The following is a 16,456-nucleotide window of genomic DNA, read 5'->3' on the forward strand; positions in this document are numbered from 1 at the left end:
GTGTCTACCTTGCTCCCAGTCTCTCCAAGACAAGCTAAGTTTTTGTTTGATCATTTTTTGATTATCAGTGTTCATTATGTTTTTAGTCCAGCTCGCTAAAATGTGATTTCCTCGCTTGCTGGTTGCTCTAGGGGACTGAGGTTCTCCCCCCACACCATTAGTTGGTGTGGGGGTTCTTGAAATCTCAGAGTGGATATTTTGTAAGGGTTTTTTACTGACCGCATAGATTCCCTTTTCTATTTTCTGCTATCTAGTATTAGTGGGCCTCATTTGCGGAATCTGCTTTCACCCCTGTGTATGTGCCTTCCTCTTACCTCACCGTTATTATCTGTTGGGGGCTTCTATATCTTTGGGGATTATTTCTCTGGAGGCAAGAGAGGTCTTTTCTTTCTCTCTAGGGGTAGTTAGTTCCTCAGGCTGGCTTGAGACGTCTAGGATTTTTAGGCACGTTCACCGGCTACTTCTAGTGTGTTTGGATAGGTTCAGATTTGCGGTCAGTCCAGTTTGCCACCTCCCTAGAGCTTGTCCTATGTTTGTTGCTTAGCTGGAGTAATTTGTGATCCTCAACCACTAAGGATCATAACAGTATAGCAGGCCAAAAAGTGTTTAATGCATCGCAGAAGTGGGATAAAAAGAAGACCTGAGTACATTTTTTTTTTCCTCCCGCTTTTCCTTTGCTGCAGTCTGTTTAGCTTCTTTCATCCCCTTGATCTCTGGGTGGTTTTGAGCTCAGCTGCAGACATGAATGTTCAGACTCTGACTTCTAGTGTGGATCATCTTACTGCACGGGTGCAAAGTATTCAGGATTTTGTTATTCGTAGCCCTATGTCAGAACCAAAGATACCCATTCCTGAGTTGTTTTCTGGAGATAGATCTAGGTTTCAAAATTTTAAGAATAATTGTAAGTTATTTCTATCTCTGAGACCTCGTTCCTCTGGTGATTCCGCTCAGCAAGTTAAAATTGTTATCTCCTTGTTGCGTGGTGACCCTCAAGATTGGGCTTTCTCTCTGGCGCCAGGAGATCCTGCATTGCTTAATGTAGATGCATTTTTTCTGGCTCTTGGACTGCTTTATGAGGAGCCTAATCTTGAGAATCAGGCAGAAAAAGCGTTGCTGGCTATCTCTCAAGGTCAGGATGAAGCAGAGGTGTATTGTCAAAAATTTCAGAAATGGTCAGTGCTTACTCAATGGAAAGAGTGTGCCCTGGCTGCAAATTTCAGAGAAGGTCTTTCTGAGGCCGTTAAGAATGTTATGGTGGGGTTTCCCACCCCTACAAGTCTGAGTGATTCTATGGCTTTAGCCATTCAGGTTGATCGGCGTTTGCGGGAGCGCAAATCTGCTCATCCTTTGGCGGTATTTTCTGGACAGAGACCTGAGTCTATGCAATGTGACCGAACTCTGACCAGAATTGAGCGACAAAGTCATAGACGTCAAAATGGGTTGTGCTTTTACTGTGGTGATTCTACTCATGTTATCTCAGTATGCTCTAAACGCTTAAAAAAAATCACTAAACCTGTCACCATTGGTACTATACAGCCTAAATTTATTTTGTCTGTTACTTTGATTTGTTCTTTGTCGTCCTACCCGGTTATGGCTTTTGTGGATTCGGGTGCTGCCCTGAATCTGATGGATTTGTCGTTTGCCAGGCGCTGTGGTTTTGTCCTGGAGCCTTTGGAATTTCCTATTCCTCCGAGGGGAATTGATGCTACGCCATTGGCTGAGAATAAGCCTCAGTATTGGACGCAAATGACCATGTGCATGACTCCCGTACATCAGGAGATGATCCGCTTTCTCGTTCTGCATAATTTGCATGATGTTGTCGTTTTGGGTCTGCCATGGCTGCAAGCTCATAATCCAGTTTTAGATTGGAAAGCTATGTCTGTGTCAAGTTGGGGTTGTCAGGGAATTCATGGCGGTACTCCGTTGGTGTCTATTGCTTCTTCCACTCCTTCTGAGGTCCCTGAGTTTTTGTCTGACTACCAGGATGTATTTGATGAGCCCAGGTCCAGTGCCCTGCCCCCTCATAGGGATTGTGACTGTGCTATAAATTTAATTCCTGGTAGTAAATTCCCTAAGGGACGACTTTTTAATTTGTCTATACCAGAGCATGCCGCGATGCGGAGTTATATAAAGGAGTCTTTGGAGAAGGGACATATTCGCCCATCCTCTTCCCCTCTTGGTGCAGGATTTTTTTTTGTGGCCAAGAAGGACGGTTCTTTGAGACCTTGTATAGATTATCGTCTTCTGAATAAAATTACAGTCAAATTTCAGTATCCTTTGCCACTATTGTCTGATTTGTTTGCTCGGATTAAGGGTGCCAGTTGGTTCACCAAGATAGATCTCCGTGGTGCGTATAACCTTGTGCGCGTTAAGCAGGGAGATGAATGGAAAACAGCATTTAATACGCCCGAAGGCCATTTTGAGTACTTTGTGATGCCTTTTGGACTCTCTAATGCTCCTTCTGTGTTTCAGTCCTTCATGCATGACATCTTCCGAGAATATCTGGATAAATTTATGATTGTTTATTTGGATGACATTTTGGTCTTTTCTGATGATTGGGAGTCCCATGTGAAGCAGGTCAGGATGGGGTTTCAGGTCCTGCGTGCTAATGCTTTATTTGTGAAGGGCTCAAAATGCCTCTTCGGAGTACAGAAGGTCTCCTTTTTGGGTTTTATTTTTTCTCCTTCTACTGTGGAGATGGACCCAGTCAAGGTCCAGGCTATTCATGACTGGACTCAGCCCACGTCTGTTAAGAGTCTTCAGAAGTTCTTGGGTTTTGCTAATTTTTAGCGTCGTTTCATCGCTAATTTTTCTAGCGTGGTTAAACCTTTGACGGATTTGACCAAGAAGGGTTCTGATGTGACTAATTGGTCTCCTGCGGCCGTGGAGATCTTTCGGGAGCTGAAGCACCAGTTTTCTTCAGCTCCAGTCTTATGTCAGCCAGATGTCTCTCTCCACTTCCAGGTCGAGGTTGATGCTTCTGAGATTGGAGCAGGGGCTGTTTTGTCGCAGAGAAGCTCTGATGGCTCTGTGATGAAGCCATGTGCTTTATTTTCAAGAAAGTTTTCGCCTGCCGAGCGGAATTATGATGTTGGTAATCGGGAGTTGCTGGCTATGAAGTGGGCATTTGAGGAGTGGCGACATTGGCTCGAAGGAGCTAAACATCGTGTGGTGGTCTTGACTGATCACAAAAACGGTAATTAGTCTTACCGGTAATAGTATTTCCAGGAATCCATCCTGACAGCACCATGGAGGTTGTCTTCTTATCCACAGTGGGACAGGAAACCATGAGCATAAAAGGACCCTCCCCTTACCAATCATCAGTGATTTTCAAAGTACCACATCTGGATGGATGCCAAAAAGAAAATTTTATTTAAACACCAACAAGATACAAATGTTTACGTCACATCAGTTCTTAGAAAAATTAGCATGGGAAGGGAAACTAGCAGTGCTGTCAGGATGGATTCCTGGAAATACTATTACCGGTAAGACTAATTACCATTTTCCAGGTCATCCACCTGACAGCACCATGGAGAAGTACCAAAGCAGACTACTTCCTAGGGTGGGAATACTGCCTGGAGTACCCTCCTGCCAAAATTCAATTGCGTTGACATCACGTCTAGTTTGTAATGTTTGGAGAACGTACTAAGATTTGACCAGGAAGCGGCGTTACAAATTTGCTCTGTTGAAGCCCCCCCTTTTTCTGCCCATGAGGCTGCCATTGACCTAGACGAATGTGCTCTGATATATCCCGGCGGATCCTTCCCCCGGGCTTTATAAGCCGAAATTATTGTAGATCTAATCCATCTCGCGATTGTGGATTTAGACACCTTTCTACCCTTATTTGGGCCTCTAAACTGGACAAAAAGATTATTATCTACCCTCCAGGGTGCTGTAACCTCTAGGTACTTAAGAACTGATTCTCTAACGTCCAGGCTATGGTAAAGAGACTCCTTTTGATTTCTGGGTGACTGAAAAAAAGAAGGAAGTATGACCTCCTGATTGATATTTGATTCGGAGACTACTTTCGGGAGGAAAGCTGGGTCCAGTCTCAGAACCAATCTGTCATGAAAGACCTGTAAATATGGGTCCTGAATAGAGAGGGCCTGAAGCTCTCCTAGTCTCTTTGCCGAAGTAATGGCTACAAGAAAGGCCGTTTTTAGGGACAATTTACCTATGTCTGGATTATCCTCTGAATCAAACTGAATTTTACACAGTTCATTAAGGACTAAATTTAAGTCCCATGGTGGAATAGTTTTCCTTATTAATGGTTTTAGTCTTGTAACCGCCCTGGAGAATCGACTTATCCATGGGTGAGCTGATAAAGTGCAATCATAAAAAACACTAAGGGCCGCTACTTGTACTCTTAAAGTACTAGGTCTAAGACCTGCGTTAAACCCTGCCTGTAAAAAGTCAAGGATTTTAGGTATATTAGGCCGGTCAGTATCGACTGTAGTTTCTCCACAGTAGCTGCAGAATTTTTTCCAAATTTTGGAATAGATTGAAGAGGTTACTGGCTTTCTGCTTGCTTTTAATGTAGAAATCACCTCATCTGATAAACCCTTTGCCCTTAGGACTTGCCGCTCAGGATCCAGGCTGATAGATGAAGGGTTTCTGGATTCCGGTGAAGAATGGGACCTTGAAAGAGGAGATCTGTTCTTTGCGGAAGAATAATTGGTTTCTCCTTTGACATCTTTTTCAGTAAGGCAAACCAACTCCTCTTCGGCCAGTACGGTACCACGAGCAGGACCTTGGCTTTGTCTTCTGCAATTTTCCTGAGAGTTCTTGGTATTAGTGCAAGTGGAGGGAACGCATACAATAGACCTTTTCCCCATGATTGGGAGAAGGCATCGACTCCCGCCGGGTTTTCCTGAGGGTTCAGCGAATAGAAGATGTTGACCTTTGCATTCTGTCTGGTTGCAAAGAGGTCTATCTTCGGGTTTCCCCAACGGTGACACAAGTCTTTGAAAACCTCGTTGTTTAACTCCCATTCTGTTGCTAGAATCGTCCTTCTGCTCAGGAAGTCCGCCACTTGGTTGCTGGAACCTTCCAAGTGAACAGCAGAGATCGAGAGTACCGTCACCTCTGCCCACCTGAAGATTCGTTCCGCCAACTGTTGTAGAGCCCTGTGCCTCGGACCACCCTGATGTCGAAGGAAAGCAACTGCTGTTGTGTTGTCCGAGAGTACTTTTACATGTTTGTTCTTCACCAAGGCTTGTGCTGAAGATAGAACCTTCCAGACTGCGAGCAGTTCTCTGAAATTTGAGGACCATGTACTGTCTTCCCGAGTCCACTGACCCTGGTAATACCTTCCCTGGATGTGACCTCCCCAGCCTTGCTGACTTGCGTCCGTGGTAATTATCACCTCGGGAACATGATTCCAGGTCACTCCTTGCCTGAGATTCTTGGGATCTGTCCACCAACGTAACGAAGTCTTCACTTGGTTTGGTAGATGTATCACTTTGTCTAAGGAACTTTGTTTTCTGTCCCAGGACGAGAGAATCGCCTGTTGAAGCCGTCTGGAGTGAAATTGACTCCAATTTACACAAGGCATGCAAGCCGTCATCAGCCCCAGGATCTTCATGGCATCTCTGATGGAAATTCGGCTCTCTGTAAAAAGATGAATCTTGTCTATTATGCCTCGTAGTTTTTCTTCTGGCAGAAAAGACATTCTCGCGTTTGAGTCTAGAATGACTCCGAGGAATTTTATCCTCCGTTTGGGAACTAGATCGGATTTTGCCCAATTTATGATCCATCCCAAGTTCTGCAGAGTGGAGATTACGAACTGACAGTCGGTTCTGAGTTGACTTACTGTGTCTGCCACCACTAAGAAATCGTCCAGATACGGAACGATTATGATATTTTGATTTCTTAGGTAGGCTACTACCTCTATCATAATTTTCGTAAAGATCCTTGGGGCCGAAGCTAGACCAAACGGAAGGCAGCGAAACTGGTAATGAAGGACTTTTCCTTCTTTTTCTACTGCAAATCTCAGATATTTTTGGTGGTTTAGGCAGATAGGAACGTGGTAATACGCACTCTTTAAATCTAAGGTGCACATCACCACCCCCCTGTCCAAGAGGAGAATCGTAGATTTTAGTGACTCCATTTTGAATCGTTTGTACACAACCCATGAATTTAGGTGTTTGAGGTTTATAATGGTTCTTGACTCCCCCGAGGGCTTTATAATGGAAAATAGGCTTGAATAAAACCCCTGTCCTATTTCTTGGGGAGGCACTGGGACAATCGTGGCTGTTTTTAGTAGATCCTGAATATCCACCCACATGGGAGATGAGGAAGCGAGATGGGAGCTGGAGATTAGGAATTTCCGTGGGGGAGGGGAGGAGAATTCTATTCTGTGACCCCAAGCCACTAGTTGTAACACCCATGGGCTTGTAGTGATTTTTTGCCAGCCCTCCAGAAAACTGGTTAAACGCCCCCCCCCCCACACTGGTGGCGTCACTTCCTGTGGTAACCTGATGTTGAGCCTGAAAAGGTGGATTCTTTACTTTTAGTTTTAGCTTCTCCACCCTTTGGGTAACTCCACCTTCCTTGTTTCCCTTTCCCCCTATAGTCAGTTCTCTGATTAAACCGTGACCTCCGAAAGGGCTGAAACTTTTTGCTTTTGTCCTCTGGGAACCCCTTTTTATCATCTGACGCTTTCTCTAAGATGTCGTCTAGTACCGGCCCAAATACCCTCCCGCCTGAAAATGGGATGGCGCAGAGCTTATTTTTGGAATGTACGTCCCCTGACCAATTTTTAAGCCAGATCGCTCTTCTGGCCGCATTTGTTAGGGATTGATTTCTGGCCGTAAACCTTACTGATTCTGCCGATGCGTCTGCTAGAAAATCTGTTCCCATTTTAAGAAGGGGAAGGGATTTTAATATAGCTTCCCTAGGGGTTTTAGAGGAAAGTTGCTCCGCTAGGTCATCTACCCATAAGTGCATAGACCGTGCTACTGATGTCGCCGCTATGTTTGCACGCATCACAGCTGCTGAGCTCTCCCAAGCTCTTTTTAAGAGACTGTCTGCTTTCCTATCCATAGCCTCCTTCAAATTAGATGAGTCCTCGAAGGGTATTGCAGTTCTTTTGGAGACTCTAGCTAGAGGGATGTCTATCTTGGGGACATCCTCCCAGTCCTTGACTTCCGCTGGATCAAATGGGAGGCGTAATTTAAAGTCTTTTGGGATAATTAGGTGTTTTTCCGCCTCCTCCCACTCTTCCAGAATCATTCCGCGAATATGAGCATTAACGGGAAAGACTTTTGAGGTCTGAGCTCGTAATCCGCCGAACATCTCATCTTGTATTGAACGAGAAGTTGGCGGTTCTTCAATTTGCATGGTGTGCCTCACAGCACCTAGCAGCTCATCCGTGTCCACTGAAGAAAATAAGTATTTTTTCCCTTTCTCAGGGGGGTCTCTAAACTCGTCTTCCTCCAGATCTGAATTGGACAATGCTCCTTCAGACGTAGAGTCCGAATCCCTCATTCTCTTCCTATTATCCGACTGTGAGGGTTGAGGAGTCATTAATCCAGAGACTGACGCCTGCACCTCCTCCCTGATAATAGCCCGCATGTTAGACATGAGAGAGGCCTGCTCTTCACCCAGGATACGGTTAGTGCAGGGTTCACACAGCGGTTTTTGCCATGTGTCTTTTAACTTAATGGAGCATATAGGGCACTTCTTTTATTTCCCCTTCTTAGCCACGGTGGCGGGGGCTACCTATAATAATAGAAACAGCCCCGTTTTAGAAGGATGAGCATGGAATCGGGAGGTAAGCATAAGCAGTCGCCCTTTTTAGGGGACTTACGTGCGCCTGATTTTCTCCCTCTATCCTGGCGGTATCCTCCATTTCGGATCATGTGCAGGATAGATCCCTACACACTCTTTTTACCTTTATACTTGAATCCTGGCGTTGGAGCGTTCGCGCTCGCCGGCATGCCCCGGAAGTGCTCCGCCTCCACCATAGAGACGGAGACGCCGACCCCGCCCTCCGCTGACAGCGACCCGGAAGAGGCTATGCCGCTACAGCGCTCCAGTGATGCGGTGAGCCGCCGGGCCGCCTGCTTGTTCACAGGAGCGGACCCGGGAACGTTCGGGCGGCGTGCACGGTCAAGAGCCCCCGGAGGAACCGACGGGCGAACCCAGGAGCAGCGCTGCACTGGGTAAACTGAGGGACCCTGTGTCGAGTTTCAGCACATGGGGTCTTGTAGTGGGAAGGGTAAATAAGGGCCTAAACCCCCCGATCCACACTCCCCAAACGGAGCCTGCCGGAGCTCGTAGTTCCTATCCAAAGTGGGACAGGAAAAACACTGATGATTGGTAAGGGGAGGGTCCTTTTATGCTCGTGGTTTCCTGTCCCACTGTGGATAAGAAGACAACCTCCATGGTGCTGTCAGGTGGATGACCTGGAAAATCTGATTTACCTTGAATCTGCCAAGTGCCTGAATCCTAGACAGGCTCGTTGGTCATTGTTTTTCTCCCGTTTCAACTTCGTGGTCTCATACCTGCCTGGTTCGAAGAACGTAAAAGCTGATGCACTTTCTAGGAGTTTTGTGCCTGACTCTCCGGGAGTTTCTGAGCCGGCTGGTATTCTCAGAGAGGGAGTGATTTTGTCTGCCATTTCCCCAGATTTGCGACGAGTGCTGCAGAAATTTCAGGCGGATAGACCTGACCGTTGTCCACCAGAGAGACTGTTTGTCCCGGATAGATGGACCAGCAGAGTTATTTCCGAGGTTCATTCTTCGGTGTTGGCGGGTCATCCTGGGATTTTTGGTACCAGAGATTTGGTGGCTAGGTCCTTCTGGTGGCCTTCCTTGTCGAGGGATGTGCGTTACTTTGTGAAATCTTGTGGGATTTGCGCTCGGGCTAAGCCTTGCTGTTCTCGTGCCAGCGGTTTGCTTTTGCCTTTGCCTGTTCCGAAAAGGCCTTGGACGCACATTTCCATGGATTCTTCCTCCGATTTGGTTCCTCTATTTTTTCAGAATGTGGTTCGCTTGCACGGCATTCCTGAAAATATTGTGTCTGATAGAGGATCCCAGTTTGTGTCCAGGTTTTGGCGGACTTTTTGTGCCAAGATGGGCATTGATTTGTCTTTTTCGTCGGCCTTCCATCCTCAGACTAATGGCCAAACCGAGCGAACTAATCAGACGTTGGAAACTTATTTGAGATGTTTTGTTTCTGCTGATCAGGATGATTGGGTGACTTTTTTGCCTTTGGCCGAGTTTGCCCTTAATAATCGGGCTAGTTCTGCTACTTTGGTTTCACCTTTTTCTGCAATTCTGGTTTCCATCCTCGTTTTTCCTCGGGTCAGGTTGAGTCTTCTGACTGTCCTGGGGTGGATTCTGTGGTGGATAGGTTGCAGCAGATTTGGAACCATGTGGTGGACAATTTGAGGTTGTCACAGGAGAAGGCTCAGCGCTTTGCCAACCGCCGCCGCGGTGTGGGTCCCCGACTTCATGTTGGGGATTTGGTGTGGCTGTCTTCTCGGTATGTTCCTATGAAGGTCTCCTCTCCTAAATTCAAGCCTCGCTTCATCGGTCCTTATAAGATCTTGGAAATCCTTAACCCGGTGTCTTTTCGTTTGGATCTCCCAGCATCGTTTGCCATTCATAATGTGTTCCATAGGTCTTTGTTGCGGAGGTATGTGGTACCTGTGGTTCCTTCTGTTGAGCCTCCTGCTCCGGTGCTGGTCGAGGGCGAATTGGAGTACGTGGTGGAGAAGATTTTGGATTCTCATATCTCTAGACGGAGGCTTCAGTATTTGGTTAAGTGGAAGGGCTATGGTCAGGAGGATAATTCCTGGGTTGTCGCCTCTGATGTTCATGCGGCTGATTTGGTTCGTGCCTTCCACGCGGCTCATCCTGATCGCCCTGGGGGTCTTGATGAGGGTTCGGTGACCCCTCCTCAAGGGGGGGGTACTGTTGTGAACTCTATTTTTGGGCTCCCTCTAGTGGTCACAAGCGGTACTGTGTAGTGTTGTCTTTCTGCAGGTTGCAGCATCAGCTGGTTCGTTATCCTTGGTTGGTTTCCTATTTAGCCCACCTGGATACTCAGTTCCTTGCCTGCTATCAATGTATTCAGTGCTCTTCAGATTCCTTGTGTCTACCTTGCTCCCAGTCTCTCCAAGACAAGCTAAGTTTTTGTTTGATCATTTTTTGATTATCAGTGTTCATTATGTTTTTAGTCCAGCTCGCTAAAATGTGATTTCCTCGCTTGCTGGTTGCTCTAGGGGACTGAGGTTCTCCCCCCACACCGTTAGTTGGTGTGGGGGTTCTTGAAATCTCAGAGTGGATATTTTGTAAGGGTTTTTTACTGACCGCATAGATTCCCTTTTCTATTTTCTGCTATCTAGTATTAGTGGGCCTCATTTGCTGAATCTGCTTTCACCCCTGTGTATGTGCCTTCCTCTTACCTCACCGTTATTATCTGTTGGGGGCTTCTATATCTTTGGGGATTATTTCTCTGGAGGCAAGAGAGGTTTTTTCTTTCTCTCTAGGGGTAGTTAGTTCCTCAGGCTGGCTTGAGACGTCTAGGATTTTTAGGCACGTTCACCGGCTACTTCTAGTGTGTTTGGATAGGTTCAGATTTGCGGTCAGTCCAGTTTGCCACCTCCCTAGAGCTTGTCCTATGTTTGTTGCTTAGCTGGAGTAATTTGTGATCCTCAACCATTAAGGATCATAACAGGGGCCCTATGGGGGGGTAATGTTAGGTGTTGAGTTCCCGCCTCTGCACAGGGAGAATCTCGAACCATCTCCGCTGTGGTCTCCCATTCTTCTCCAGCCGCAGTGGAGCCTACTCAGCGGAGACGTCGGTCCCAGCTTCTAGCTCAGGCTGATACTGGGCGACTGGTTACTACTGTCCTTCCAGGCTCTGACTTTGTAGGCAGCACTGATCAGCAGCGAGCAGACTAAGTCCTGCTTTTCCTATACTGAGCATGCCCACGGGACGACCTCCCATTGGAGGTCGAGGGTCACATGCTCAGGTCCTTTTGCGGCTCCTATTGGACCATCTGGATGGTCCTGTAGCACTGTCGCTATAAAAGGTTCACATGGCCACTCGGCCATGTGCTAGTGTACACTTGTAAACGTGTGTGTGGTGACATGTGAAAGTTGATCATTAATTATCCCCTCCCTTGTGTATGACTGCACGTAAGGTGGATGATTGCTATCTAGCACCCGACTTAGCTATCAGCACGTGACACACAAAACAGCATCAAATTGCTGTGACCGCCAGTGCGGCGCCGTGCGCTTTCACAGCGCTTTCCTTACCCAAGCCTGGGTGGTTAGTGGCATCCGCCAGAGCGGCACCGCACGCACTCTCATGCATCTAAATAATTATTATTATTTCATTCACTCTGACACTCCAGTTGTGGTGTCGAGCGCAAGAGGTCTAGATGAACTCTAATCCAGAGTCTTGGGATTGAGTTCTGTGACTCCTTGCTTGCACTCTTTTGTGCAGTACCGCGGCCCTGTGACGCAACAGGGTTCGCTTTCTTCAAACAGGGTGAAGTTAACCCATGTGTGAATCCATTTTGTACTGCCATATAGTCCGTCATTACTCAGCAGCAGGTTCCATCTCTACATGGTGGACCCCGGGCTGCGAACGCACCTTATTCTATCTATCTTATTATTTGGTGCGTTCCGCCAACCCTAACACCACGTTCCCTTTAAACACACATGCCGAGATAGATTAAGATTAGAGTTGAGCGAATTTGTTCAGATTTGGTTTCGAATTCGATCAGAATAGAATATTGTTTTTGCAATATTCGTTGAATACAGCCGAATGTCATTAGAGTCAATGGGAGTAGAAATTACCGAATATGTTCGGAACTGATCATCAAACATACATTCGGCATGAATAGGGTACCAATATGGCTCGAATATGGCAAATTCAGATTCGGCGACCAAATCCGAACAAATTCGCTCAACTCTAATTAAGATTTCTTTGAAATGTAGTCACAAGTCCAGAGTGAAAACTCACATTGTTGAATCATTGTTGAAAAACGAGTCGTGTCTATCAACTTCAACATGTCTCTTCCTAAATATATATGATTCAGTACCAAATAAATGCTGTTTTTTCAATGTCATTCATCATTTGATTTGGCATTATAAGATTCCCTACCTTTACCACTCTAATTTTAAAGAACCCGTCCCTATTTCAATATCTGATTTGCCTTCCTTCCATACATAAGTTTTCCACAAGTATTACCTTATGACAAAGTCATGTGAGTCAATCTCTTTCCCACAACCACTGTTGAGTAAAATGCCAGAGTTTCCCACAATGGCGCAAGTCTTGAAGTTCTTGTTTTTCAAAGGAGAAGTTCTTGGTAAGAGTTCATACAGGTTCTTTGATATATTCATGGTACTGTCTCTGTCAAATATATAATGTATAATATCTCCTGGTTTCAGAGTTCCTTTCAGAACTGAGATGTCCCTTTCAGCATCCAGAAAATGCAATATTTGCTTCCTGAAAACAGAAGCAGAAAGAACATGAACATTTTTTTAAGAAGCTTTCGTATAAGGAGAACAGGCAGGCATTCCTAAGTACTTTGATCTCCGTTGCTTCGCCATCTGAAGCATGGAGTTTTTCTTGATTATGTTCTGTGTTACTTTTGTAATCATATAACACTTGCCAAAAGCTTATCAGCCAATGTGTGCTCATTGAAGTGAATATAACTGTGGATCTTATTAGTATACAACAGAAATGCACAATAACTACAATAACCCACGGTGCGGGATTTTCATGTTTATGTGCTTTGTTTTCAATCGGTGCCATGCGACTGGGGGAAGAGCATGGTGACCAGACATAAAAAATCAAGAAAAGGCAAATTTCCTATTGTAGTACAAATTTCTTATAAGAAATATTATATTATGTATTCATTATTTATTATAATTGGCTTATATAATTTTGATATCATCTTGTTACAAGGATGGGGACATTTCTATAAGATCGGACCATAATGGGGACATTACTATGAGACCAGGATGGGGACATTATTACACACTCAGGGACATTATTACAGGACAGGGGATATTATTACAGGATTGAGGACATTATTACAGGCTTGGGGATATTAATACAGGCCCACTATAAAGTGTGGGAGCTAATGTGGGGGCCATTACACAGTATAAGATCTAATGTGGAGCCCATTATAGTGTGGGAGCTCATATGGGGGCCATTATACAGTTTAGGAGCTAATGTTGGGCCCATTATAAAGTGTGGGAGCTAATGTGGGGTCATTATATAGTCTCGGGGCTAATAAGGTGCTCATTATTCAGTACTGGAGTTAATGTAGGGACCATTCTACTGTATAGGAGCTAATGTGGGGCCCATCATACCAAGTGAGAGCGAATGAAGGGGCCATTATACAGTTTGGGGCTTACTGTGGAGGCCATTATACAGTGTGGGAGTTAATGCAGAGCCATTATACAATTTAAAAACTAGCTTAAGGATTACTATGGAGGCAATTATACAGTGTGGAGGCCATTATACAGTGTGAGGGCTTTTGTGGGGCTCATTATACTGTGTTTTGGGGAGTAGTGGGGACATCATACTGTGCATAGAGGAGATGTGTAGGATTCATACTGTGTATAGCGGAGCTGTGGACCCACTATACTGTGTATAGAAGAGCTGTGGTGAAATCATACTCAGTATAAAGGAGATGTGGGCCCACCATACTGTGTATAGGGAAGCTGTGAGCCCACCGTACTGTGAATAGGTGAGCTGTAGCCTTACCAAGCTGTGTATAGAGGAGCTGTACATTGGGGTACTCAGTGGACATTATCAAATGTTAAAGAGTTTGTCAGTTACTAAGACAACCCCTTCTTAAACTAAATGTTCTGCCCCAATAAAATAAATAAACGTATACTCTCCTCCTATGCTGACTCTGTTCCTTCAGTGTCGGCACTCTCGGTCCTGGGGCAGTGATGCAGTGAAATGACTCGTGATGCCTGGCGCCCAATCAGCGCTGGAATTACTGTCTCCACCTTCTGACAAACTGAACATAAAGCGGAAATTTCATCTACAGCTGATCTCGGTCTTCCTCTTCATTTTCATATTGACAGGAGGCAGAGACCGTAATGCCAGCGCTAATTGGGCGTTGGGGTCAAGTGTCATTTCACTGCATCACAGACCCGGGACCGCAAGTGCTGACACTGCAAGGAACAGAGGTGGCACGGGAGGTGAGTATAGGTATATTTATTTTATTGGGTCCAAAAAATTTAGTTTAAAAAGGCGTTGTACTAGTAGTGACCAATCCCTTTAAGTGGGCACTTAAGAAACATTATTGTTATAGGGGCAATCAGAGTATTGTAGTAATCAAAGGAGCAAAATGTGGACACTCTTTTCTATGGCATTTGAACAGGGCACTAATATTTTTAGAGGGCAATTTTGCTATCTAGAGATTACCATGTTGGTTTGGGCCAAATGGAAAAAGGCGTACAAAATGAACGACTTCATCAGAAACGAGGTCAGCTGTAAGGCACCATCCTATAAGTGCACTGTGATCACTTGTATGTTCTGCAGGACTGGTATCTACCACTATATGGTCACTATATGGCGGTAATATCAGTGAGCTACCATAGTTGTAATCAGGGTTACCGATTAGGGGCCTACTCAGATGTTTCACCCCCCACCTGCTCCCTGTGAGCTGAACCCATAGCTACGCCTCTGCAAACTGTAAGAAATCAATACACAGAACATTAGTAAGAAGCAATTGCTTTATTTTACAGTGATTAAGCTTTATTCACATGACTATGGATAACCCTTCACAATGTATGAAGTCGGCAATCGTACCTTATCTTCATTGAGAGTGTCTCATTGTGTCTCCATTTCACTATTGCTGGCTTCATATTTAGTTTGAGGCTTTCATTGCTTCTGTCTGTAGTAGCTGGACTACTTGAGTCATTCATTGATAATCCCACTCTAAAACAAAGCATAGGTTAATATATTTAATGTAAATTTTAAAAAAATATAACTGTAAATTAAAAGAGGCTAAATATAAGAATTTGGAAGAAAACAGTGCTAATAAATTGAAAATAAGTTGCTACCAGAAACAGTAAGGATCATGCAATATGTAATCCCTCATGGCCTGAACTAAAGCATTTTACAACAGCTGGAGGCTTGTGCTATAGAGGGACTGTGTTGAGCAGACAACAGGTGGCACCATGTGGTTAGAGTTTGTTCATACTGTAATGAATGATTTAGTTTGTGTATTCTCTCTTCATAGTAATCCTCCATTTTGTGATGATGCAAATAACAGTTTTTGTACAGTATGTCTGAAGCTGAAAAGCAACAAATACAATGAATTGTGAAATGTGGACGTATGAAGCTGGCTTTACTCTATTCCAGAGTCAGATGTCGCTTTTGTTATGAGGGCAGAAATGCACCTTTTCTTTTTGTTATTGAGATGCAGAACTGGTGACTACACAATTCTCAGTTACTGGCACAAATTATGAACATGCAGATGAGCAGTCAGTCATAAAAGAAGTGATCAAAGAGTCTGTATAAAAAGCCTTAGGGTGCAGCAGAGCATTTAGTTCAGCTTCGGGAACAGTAAAACGGAAAGTAGAGATATAGCTGACATTCACAGAAAAATACTGGGTGTAAACCTCAAACAGTTATATTATACTTTTAGTCTTTTAGTCACCCTTTTTATTAGTAAGCCGATTATACAAGTGCTTCTCACAAAATTAGAATACCATAAAAAAGTTAGTTTATTTCAGTTCTTCAATACAAAAAGTGAAACTTATATATTATATAGAGTCATTACAAACAGAGTGATCTAGTTCACGTGTTTATTTCTGTTAAAGAAGTTGTCCACTACAATAAACATTTTTTTTTCATAAATCTTGCTATTAGGTGCCACTGAAAACATCCACTGTCTTTATTTTAGCAATATTACCTTTTATCATGCTGTAGCAGCACATCTTCAGTGCTAGATCCAGCTCTCATGGGGTTAATCGACAACTTCCTTTCTCCTGACTTACTGTGCTCTAATACTGCAAGTTCCATGATGCTTTGCACAGGCTTCTAAGCCTGAACCTACCACACCCACTCCAAAACACACCGAAACCCCTCCCTCCTCTCCCTCCTCTATCTGCAAAAAGATTTGTGATGTCATTTCTGTCCAACCTCCTCTTTTACATTTGTCCAACCTACACTACATTACACAAGGATAGATGGATAGATAGATAACAAATAGACAGATAAGATAGATAGATAACAGATAGATAGATATGGGATAGATAACTAGATAGATAGATATGGGATGGATAGATAGATACATACAGATATATCTATGTCTATTTCCATATATACATACCTCCCAAATTTTGAAGATGGAAAAGAGGGACAAAGTTTGCAGTGCGCGAAGCGCGCCGCGGCAAATTTTAGGCCCCACCTCTGATCACACCCATTCATAACTAGCCACACCCATATCCACGTCCCAACCACA

The 16,456-nt window shown here is 44.5% G+C and overlaps 1 protein-coding gene across 2 annotated transcripts in view; it reads right to left on the bottom strand.

Moving 5' to 3' along the window:
- The window catches only part of ST8SIA2 (ST8 alpha-N-acetyl-neuraminide alpha-2,8-sialyltransferase 2), a 481,748-nt gene that overhangs the window by 123,114 nt on the left and 342,178 nt on the right, over positions 1 to 16,456 (bottom strand). For both annotated transcript variants that reach the window (XM_077263426.1, XM_077263427.1), the window contains exons 3-4: positions 14,797 to 14,925; positions 12,211 to 12,468 (exon numbers count right to left, since the gene is read on the bottom strand). In XM_077263426.1, the coding sequence (XP_077119541.1) occupies positions 12,211 to 12,468; positions 14,797 to 14,925 (387 nt within the window). The remainder of the gene's footprint in view (positions 1 to 12,210; positions 12,469 to 14,796; positions 14,926 to 16,456) is intronic.

The sequence above is a fragment of the Ranitomeya variabilis genome, chromosome 5 (genome assembly GCF_051348905.1).
Source record: "Ranitomeya variabilis isolate aRanVar5 chromosome 5, aRanVar5.hap1, whole genome shotgun sequence".
Lineage (NCBI taxonomy): Eukaryota > Metazoa > Chordata > Amphibia > Anura > Dendrobatidae > Ranitomeya > Ranitomeya variabilis.